Source organism: Labrus mixtus, chromosome 20 (genome assembly GCF_963584025.1).
Source record: "Labrus mixtus chromosome 20, fLabMix1.1, whole genome shotgun sequence".
NCBI classification, from domain to species: Eukaryota; Metazoa; Chordata; class Actinopteri; order Labriformes; family Labridae; genus Labrus; species Labrus mixtus.
The window spans coordinates 23,425,380-23,435,379 of record NC_083631.1 but is presented as its reverse complement, the minus strand read 5'-3'; the positions used below and the strand labels follow the sequence as shown (position 1 = coordinate 23,435,379).

The 10,000-nt window shown below is 45.6% G+C and overlaps 1 protein-coding gene and 1 long non-coding RNA gene across 4 annotated transcripts in view; one reads left to right on the top strand and one right to left on the bottom strand.

Moving 5' to 3' along the window:
• Nucleotides 1–3,481, top strand: part of LOC132954360 (uncharacterized) — a 128,286-nt gene extending 124,805 nt beyond the window's left edge. Inside the window, exon 3 of the long non-coding RNA XR_009665749.1 lies at nucleotides 2,501–3,481. This is a non-coding gene — a long non-coding RNA (uncharacterized LOC132954360). The remainder of the gene's footprint in view (nucleotides 1–2,500) is intronic.
• Nucleotides 1–10,000, bottom strand: part of LOC132954346 (microtubule-associated serine/threonine-protein kinase 1-like) — a 47,771-nt gene that overhangs the window by 22,816 nt on the left and 14,955 nt on the right. Inside the window, exon 1 of one of the 3 annotated variants that reach the window (XM_061026888.1) lies at nucleotides 7,483–7,657. The exons of the other annotated variants lie outside the window; for them this stretch is intronic. Coding sequence (XP_060882871.1) covers nucleotides 7,483–7,502 — 20 coding nt within the window. The 5' untranslated portion in view covers nucleotides 7,503–7,657. Of the gene's footprint in view, nucleotides 1–7,482; nucleotides 7,658–10,000 lie in introns of those variants that run through there. 3 annotated transcript variants of the gene reach the window in all.

Here is a 10,000-nt window from a genome sequence, read left to right as displayed (position 1 = left end):
AAGAACATCAGAGAGTAAGAAGAACACAAGCACGGACCAGGAGACGAGGAAACAACGTCAGTAGATTTCAGTCTGATCGGACCCACAGGTGCCAGGTGCAGTGCACTTTTTTGGGGTGTGGGGGCGCTCCGACAGAAAAGACCCTGTGTCCCCTTTGGTTGTCAGTCTGGACTTTGGAAAAGCCAGCAGAGCTCTACCAGAGGATCTCAGACTGCGTCCTGACTCACAGGGGGGATAAAAGCTAAGGAATATATGAGGGGGCGGGGCTGTGAAAGAATGTTAAAATCAACAGACAGCCGGTGAAGGGATGCTCAGATCAGGGTGATGTGACCCTTTAGTGCAGCACAGATTCATCTCCAAAAGAAAGAGAGAGAGAGAGAGTTAAATAGAGTCAGACTGAGCAGCAGGTTAGTCTTCTCAGCGCTGCAGGAAATCATCGTAGGCCGGCTGTAAACACAGAAACACAGAAACCTGCCCGTGCATTTCTCCTCTCGTGTTCTGCTTCAGTGTAAACATGTGGACACTAACAGGCGAGTGTGTACTTCAAGCATCCAGAGAGGAGGTGGAAGCTGCTGATGCAGAGTCCAAATTTCAGAGTGAAGCCGGGGGGGGATGAAGGGTGAGGAGAGGAGAGGGGGGAGACACACTTCACTGCACTTCACTCAGTAAATCTGGATTCTACCGGCTGTTGCTGAGGGCCAGAGAGAGAGAGAGGGAGGGATGTGCAGACAAGGAGGAGGAGGAGGAGGTATGCAGGAAGATAGCGTTGTTAGCACAGACGGTATAAATAATGGATGGAGCCACGCTGACGTCACCCGTTGGTGTTTTTGAGCCTGAAGTTATGTGTACTTGCAGCTGCCATGTCGGTTTTTAATGGAGCCGAACGTGATCATATTTGGACATGAGGACGGAGCTGAAGAGGAGTTAGAGGTTGTCAAAACACCAACATACCAAAGCTATACTGTCTGTGCTCTCAGATGATTCATTAACAGGCGAATAAGACGGGGAAACATGAGAATCTGAGGTTTGATTTGTGATCGTATATGACAGAATCAGAATCAGTTTTTAAAGACCAGGTGAGCACAAAGGATCTGACTCTGGCTTTGTATGTGGAGACAAACAAATGAACTTACCACACTTTTAACGAGAACAAGTTCAGACAAAGGCACCATAAACACTTCAACTAATGTGTAACTTGGATGTAAACAAGCAAAGTAAACGGAGAGCATCGGACATGAGCAGCAATGTTTTCTGTATGTTGATCTAGAAAAAGGAGATAAAGTTGTGCTGAGTCATGTTTACCTGACATATCAACCAGAGCAGTGCGTAACCACATTTAGCACGGCATCTGGACGTAAACCTGCAGGGAGGACTGAAGGCGATGCTAGCACTGCTAACGTTAGCCACACTTAGCAAACCAAATTATTATTGTTTGTTTACCCTCAAACTAAAAGGTTTGTCTCATTTCTGACTGTCTCCTGTGTTTTCTTACCTCTTGATTTGTCAGTTAGTCTGAGTTTAAATTCAAAGTAGAACATTTTTTAAATGGGGCCTAATGGGAGGGTGACTTGCTTCTGGAGCCAGCCTCTAGTGGCCACTCGAAGAACTGCAGCTTTTGGCATTTTTTAACCCTGGAGTTTGCAGATTGGAAGTGAACATCACACACTCACGCTCAAGGTAAATATGACCCAGATGTATCCACCACTGCATGAGCTCATGTTTGTGTTCATGCTGCTCGAACACAACAGAATGCACAAACGCACAGGGAGGGTGGGGGGGAGGGGGGGTATTATACACATGGAAGTGTGAGCAGATGACACGCCTTAAAGCCAGACTAACAGGAGCCTTCATCCTCTGCACCCTGCAGCACAGAGACCATTAACATCGATCACAGCTGAACACCCAATCATATGAAACTACAGAAAAGTATCCAGGTTACAGAGAGGAAAAGAGACGTGGATCTAAAGGCCATAACGGCTATAAGAGACTTCAAAGGGAGAAATGAAGAGGAGGGAGAACACTGCAGATGAGGAGGTGTGTTTATATGGGGGAGAAGGACGCGACAGTGGAACATAAATCACTAATATTTAGGAAAATGTGAAAAAAAAGGCATTTAGTTTGAGTTCTAAATGTAGTGCTCATGAAGCGTGCATCCTTATTTCTTATGCAAATCTGTGGTGAGGTTTTAGGACAGCGTCTAAAGGCTGGCTCATTTTATTTTAGTAGTAAAAACAAAGGAAGTTTATTAGGTGTCTTCGACCCCGGAGGGAGAGGAAGGAGAGGGAGCCAAGGGCCCATGAGGTGTTGTTGTTAGGCAGCGACCAGGCTCCTAATAACACCGACCGGGGACCACAGGGAGGGAGAGGCAGGAACAAAAACAATGTACAGTTTATATCACTTCAATCTAATCACCTGCTACTGGTCTTAATACAACAATAACCTGCTTGGTGTAAAGTACGGCAGTAAAAGCAATGTTTTGTAACCGTCAATCAAGGTCCAGTCAGTGAGATGTGTAGAGAGTGAGATGATAAAGGTATCTTACTATCTGATCATTAATGAAACATGTTGAAGTGCTGGCTTCTCTGACAACAATGCAGCAGCCAGTATGTCCTCCTTCTAACTTTAGATTCTGCTCCTGAATGCTCTGGATTTGTTTGGACCAGAGAAGGTAGGCGGTTTTAAGGCGACCCCTCACACACGGCCGTTTTGGACGCCCCTCGGTTTGTCAGATATGAGAGCAGTTATCAGGTCAACAGGTGTTGCAGCGATGGAAGCGGGCAAGAGAAGTGGTTCAGATAGAAGTGATTGTACCCGACCTAAAAAGCCTCTGCATGTTTCTAATAAGCTCCACGAGCAGAAACGTGCCATGTCCAGTTTAGTTTGATATCTCTGTATCTTTTAACTTCTCTTAACCGCTGTCTCCATGTCTTCTTTTAACGTCTTCTATGTCAACCTCATTCATGCCATAAGCTCCACCATGAGGAGTGACGCTGTGAGCCCAATTAGCAGAGAATTCTGTTTAGAGCGCCTTGCTTTCTAAATGTAAGTGTCAACAGCAATTCAATCATTTTAGGGTAAATTTTCAATTATTTTAATTTAAATGAAAAAAATACAGCACAGAATTTAATTAGCACAATAAAAAAATATATAAAATGTACCCTTTCATTTTAGGGTAAATTTTCATTTACAATCATTTTGTCCTTCCTCTCGTCAATACGGTGAATCAGACATTATTTCAACTCTGTTTAAAGTAGTTAATCCAACAGAAGCTGTGCAGCTGGTCACGCACGCCGCAGTAAAAGGCGAGGACAGAGTCCAAAGCGGTCGTGTTGAAGGCCCGAGGCCAAACACTGTCGTCCCTCAGCTCCATCACATCTCCACTCAGCTGCACGGAGCATTGTGTTAAAAATAAATTAAAAAAACACACCGCCTCGGCTGAAACGCGGTGACCAGGAGGAAACAACACGCACTCTCCCTGACCCTTTTTTTGATTTTAGCTGTTTCCAGAGTTCCCAAAACGTCCCTGACAGCCCCTCACAGCCTCTTAGCGGGGGGATGCTAAGTCACTATTTTCTGGTTGTTCTTCTTCAGTAATAGGACAAAATCTTCTGTCTCAGTCTGGGGATGAAACAGCAGCTGACAGGAGCAGTTTCTATCATGCACACGGGTACATTTAGCGCCGTAGAGGAGCCCGAAGTGTTTTCCAGTAAAAGAGGCTCAGAGAGGGAGACAGGAAGAGGAGGAGGAGAGGACGATCAAAGAGAATAAGCGTCTTATTACTCAAAGAGGAGAGGACAGACGGGGCACTTTCCTGAATCAGGAGATAATGGGAGATGTAGCAGCTCAGCTTGTGTTTACTGAATCCTGCGTCCTCTTGAGAAGAGACTCTACGGTCTGACTCAGGAGTCTCCTCGGCCTGACTCTGACCTCCTTTGGTTTGTTTATAATTGGTTAAGTGGAGTTTGTTTACGAGCTGCAGGACGGCATTTATCTGTTTGTGTGTGAGCGGTTAGCCACACGGCACACCTCAACCAAATCACCTGTCAGGTTGTCAAAATGATCAACACTCTTCGATATCAAAACAACAAAATCTCAGTCTGTGTCTGAAACAACAAACTAAATACTCAAACAATACTGCATAGAACCCGAATGTTAGCATGTCATTAGCAACATGCTAAACTACAGCTCAGGTGAGACAAATTTTGCAATGACAGTAGGAAACCTCCCTAAGGCCGCCCCAACTGACAGCACTCCCTCTCCATGCCCTGCACATGAGTTTCTGCTGTGAGAACTAAAGTTTGTCGATGGAAGTCAGCGACGCAAAATGAAGAAGAATGATCTGTGTGGGAGTGAAAAAAAGGAAGAGGAAGACGAGTTAAGAGTCGGGATGATGGAAGACTTAATGGTGTTGATCGCTGGGTGGAGGGGGCCCCAATGAATACTCAGGGCCCCGACAGACTCTAGCATTACCACTGGTGGACGTTCACACTCACTCTTTAGTGGGCGTGCACTCCTGGGGGGCGATGAGCCCAGGAGGAGGGGCCTACTTTGAATGTTGTGTTTCTACTGACTCCACCTTTAAGGCTGAATCTTTCCTCACTCACAGCAGAAAGAAAGAAAGAAATGAGAAGGACAAAACAGAGAGCAGGGGAAGACAGCTGAGTGCAGAGAGGCGAGCATGCGCGTCTCTGATGCTCACGTAACCAAAGTGAGCCGGTCCCTAATGGACGGGCAGACAAGGATACCACCCCAGGGCCCTGCGCTCTGTCTCAGCCTCCTGCACAACCTTCACCTTCATTATCTTAATCAGTCACCCGCTTGTCGCCCCTCTCTCTCTCTCTCTTCCCCGCCTGTGACTTTGCCGTGTTAACGTTTCCACAGTGACATGTTTGAATTCATCTTTTGGCTTTTTGGAACAACGCTGTCGTTTCATTGATTATTTAAGAGTCTGATGACCACTGGGTAACATTAACTCCATATGTCCCCGTGTGTGTGTGTGTGTGTGTGTGTGTGTGTGTGTGTGTGTGTGTGTGTGTGTGTGTGTGGGCTCAGGTGTGTCACAGTATGAAACCCCGCTGAAATAAAAGCCGCTTTAATTCCACATCAGCGGGGAGAGAGGAGTCGCTGCAGGAGCCTGAGCACTAAATCTACGGCTGATGTCGCTGCAGAAGAGCCCCCCCCTGTCGCCCCCCCTGCTTTAATGTCAGCTCAAATGTTCTGCCTGTTGACATCAGAGTGACTGAACAGACCCATTATAAACACAAAGGGAAGTGGGTCCTCTTATTAATTCTTTGTTTTATTTATTTGTGAACATCTCTTAAAGCGAGCTTCATGATCATCAGACCGACACACTTTCAGCTGACGGCTTTTCAAGTCTGGTTCTGCTCGAGGTTTCTGCCTCTTGAAGGAAGTTTTTTCTCGACAATGTAACTTCACTAAATGTTGTTAAGGTCTGTCTTCATGGTGGATTAATGTCGGTCTCTAATTTAAATTTTGCGATTAAGCAAATGTAAACACTTTGAACGTTTGACGGTCCTAATCTACAGATGTTCTGATTCTCCTCTGGATCGAGGTGTGTTTGTGATCTGATCAGCTCGGAGGAATGTTGACTTCAGTCCTACCATATGTGTATGGTCCGAACCCCGAGTCCAGCTGAGCACGCACTCTGACGACCATGGTTCATTTTGGTGGCTTTTTTTTTTTTGATTTTAGTCTTTGGAAGAAAATGTTTTCTAGTTTCAGTCACAAATTAGATTTTTGAGTTTTATCTGATGAAGACGCAGAAGAGTCGTTGTATCAGCCCGGTAGTCACAAACACTTTAGCTCGTCAGTCCTATTTTAACCTAAATCTGCCCCCCCCCCCCCGAGAAAAAGAGCGAGGGAGCGCCGTCCTAAACTTTGCTATCTTGTTCGTGCAATTAAGACTGAAGAGTTCTCCTACAAACAAAGAAATGAGCCAGCAGTGAGTCTCTAGTTGAGTTGTATTCAAGACCACACTAACCAATCCGAGACATCCCGAGACCGAGGTCAAGGTCAAGGTCAAGACCATGACCAGGGCGAGAGCGAGTCAAGACCAAGACCATAAACAGCATTGAAAAATCATCATGTTGTGTGCAGCGGGGACTCACTGAGACCGCCACACCGGGGAGGATGAAGACGAAGCCGGGGGATAAAAAAATCAAACTACTAATGAATTGAAGTTTTTCTTTCTTTTAGACAGAGAGGCGTTTTCCTTCTGATCAAAGTGATGACGTGGAAAAACAGCCAATCAGTGGTGGTCTTGACTGGTCGACCCAGTCTGAGACCGAAACCAGACCAAGACCTCCAAAAAGTGGTCCAGAGACCAAGACCGCTTTCAGGTACTACATCACTAGTGTCTAGCAATTAAGTCGCCATGGTGATGCCGTGTGTGATTTTCAGCGTGTCCAACGACGGCGCCCCAGTGGATCCACGACCTCCGACCTTTACTCCTCTGTGACTCTGACAGCAGCTGTATCAGGTTTGACTTGAAGAAGAGACATTTAAAGGGCTAGCATCCAAAGCAAAGTGTCCCCCAAATAACCCACCTGTCGTCAGACCTCAGGGAAAAACAACAATCAGACATGAATGAGTCAGAAGGAAAATAAATCAAATCCAAATCTCTGATTGATAAACGTCAGACGGTGAATCAGCGGAACAGAAGGTCTGCTGGAAATGTCAATCTGATGAGTCAGGGGCTTCATCTTATCCTCAACGTGATGTCACACTCACATCAGGTCAGCACAACACAAACAACACAAACAACACAATAAAACAAACACAACACAAGAAACACAAACAACACAAACAACACAACAAACACAACACAAACAACACAATAAACACAACACAACAAACACAACACAACAAACACAACACAACAAACACAACACAACAAACACAACACAACACAACAAACACAACACAAACAACACAATAAACACAACACAACAAACACAACACAACAAACACAACACAATAAACACAACACAACAAACACAACACAAACAACACAATAAACACAACACAACAAACACAACACAACAAACACAACACAACAAACACAACACAACAAACACAACACAAACAACACAATAAACACAACACAACAAACACAACACAACAAACACAACACAATAAACACAACACAACAAACACAACACAACAAACACAACACAATAAACACAACACAACAAACACAACACAACAAACACAACACAAACAACACAACACAACAAACACAACACAATAAACAACACAACAAACACAACACAACATGAGGTGACGCGTTCACATCTGCTCGTTTCAAACTTTCACTACGAGTCTGTTTGTACATTTTGCTGCAGACGAAGAGCGGAGCATCACAGAGATAAAAATCAAAGCAGAGCATTCTGAATCATCCAAAGCCTCCACATTAAGACAGGAAGTAAACACTCAGCGCTCCTCCTGCGTCTGTAGTTTTACCTTTTTGTGCGTCGGAACATGTCGCAGGTTTCTAGGCGTCGCTCGAGGCAACAGGAGCAGAAAGAGGCGAGGGCGAGTCAGAGAGCGTCAGGGCTCATCGCAATACAAAACAAACTGACGCTGCTTCAACCTTTAGATGTCTGTACGGTGTGTGTGTGTGTGTGTGTGTGGCAGAGAGAGAGAGAGAGAGGAGAGAGAGAGAGGAGAGAGACAGAGAGAGGAGAGAGAGGAGAGAGAGAGGAGGAGAGAGAGAAGAGAGAGGAGAGAGAGAGGAGAGAGAGAGGAAGAGAGAGAGAGAGGAGGTGAGAGAGAGAGAGGAGAGAGAGACAGAGAGAGGAGAGAGAGAGGAGGAGAGAGAGAGAGGAGAGAGAGAGGAAGAGAGAGAGAGGAGGTGAGAGAGAGAGAGGAGAGAGAGAGGAAGAGAGAGAGAGGAGAGAGAGACAGAGAGGAGAGAGAGAGGAGGAGAGAGAGAGAGAGGAGAGAGAGAGGAAGAGAAAGAGAGGAGGAGAGAGAGAGGAGGAGAGAGAGAGAGAGAGGATGAGAGAGAGAGAGACGGGGGAGAGGACGAGAGAGAGGAGAGAGAGAGCGAGAGGGATGGAGGGTGGGTCTGTCTTTAAGAGAGGAGAGAGAGAGAAGGAGAGAGAGAGAGAGAGGAGAGAGAGAGGAGGAGAGAGAAATGAGGAGAGAGAGGGAGGGATGGAGGGAGGCAGGGTGGGTCTGTCTTTAAGAGAGGAACAACAAACGGCAGCAGGGGATTGTGGGTCATTTTCTCAAGGCTGAAGATGCTTCAGAGTGAAATATGCAGATTTGTTTGTGTTTCTCTCGATAAAAGAATCCGATGTGGAGTTAAAAGCTTTTTTTCTCTGCAGGCTGCATGAAGCCGAGAGGGAAACTTACTCAGCAGAGAGTGAAGATATGAGTGAAGGACGAGGTCATGTGGACTGTTACGTAATATGAGAGGCAGATGTTGAATGGAAAATAAAAAAGCATTCTGATGACGATGAATACGTCACACACACACACACACACACACACACACACACACACTCTGAATGACTGAGGGAAGCAGACAACAGATTCTTATGAGAAATATCCAGAAGGAAATGACAGATTGTGGGATTCACTTAAAGTAAACCTCCTGTGCGTTAAGAAAGCCAGTATGTCCTCCTTCTAACTTTAGATTCTGCTCCTGAATGCTCTGGATTTGTTTGGACCAGAGAAGGTAGGCGCTTTTAAGACACACCCCCACACGGCCGTTTTGGACGCCCCTCGGTTTGCCAGATATGAGAGCAGTTATCAAGTCAACAGGTGTTGCAGCGATGAAAGCGGGCAAGAGAAGTGGTTCAGATAGAAGTGATTGTACCCGACCTAAAAAGCCTCTGCATGTTTCTAATAAGCTCCACGAGCAGAAACGTGCTCAAACTAGGATCAATATTGGAGATGCTTTTGAAAAATGGAGAGAGGTTAGAACACAGAAAGGTTTACAGACCCATGCAGAGCTGGATAAACACTGAAGCTTCAGAGTCCACCACATGGTGACCTGTGTGAGCATGGACTCTAGAGAGGAGGGGGGGGGGGGAGACAGCTCTCTATGATGTTTAGAATTTAGACTACAGTACTCATTTTAACCACTAGGGGTCAGAGTTACATACTGCTCCTTTAACATGGAGAAAATCACAGAGAAAGACTGAGGCCGTCTCAGAGGAGATGTCAAGGTAAAAGTGGAAGAATGATTTGAGAGAGAAACACGGCAGAGAGAGAGAAGAGGAAGTGGCTCTTATAGAAACGAAAGACTGTCTGCGGCTTCATTTCATGTTTGATTAGCCGTGATGAGTGAGGATGAGGATGAGGAGGCTGCACAAAGAAGATGGATGGTGCAGGAGACGGGACACAAGGGGAGGGAGGAGACGGACGCAGTGGGCTGTGACTGCAGAGACACACACACACACACACTCACACACACACACACACACACACACACACACACACACTCACACTCACACACACACTCTTAGTCAGTGGAGCATTATGGTCATAATGAAGCACATTAAAGAGCCTTATTAAGTCACTACAGATCTTTAATCTGACGCTCTCTTTATAGTGATCTATACGTGCTGCAGAGAGGGAAGAAGTGCAGATAGATTTCTTAAAGCAAACCTTCAAATGTCCATAAATAATCATCATTTACTTTCTTGTTATAGATCTATTCGTCTCTTATGCTTGGACTTATTAAATGTATCTTCAGCAGCAGTTTAAAGGTCTGTTGTCTGTCTGTGTTGTGGGTGTAGCAGCATGCAGCATGATGCAGCAGGTCTGTTTGAGTGAGGGCGGGGCCGACTGACACAAACACACACAGGGCACAAAGACCCGCTCGCCGTTTACGACAGTTAACAGAAGTTATTTTCAGCCGTCAGTCTGTTGAGAGGCGACCAGGAAACATTACAAGATGCTTTTCACTGATTGGTCACGGGTTGGGAAAACGTCATATCTGCCACAATATTTTGGTTAATTTGGACGT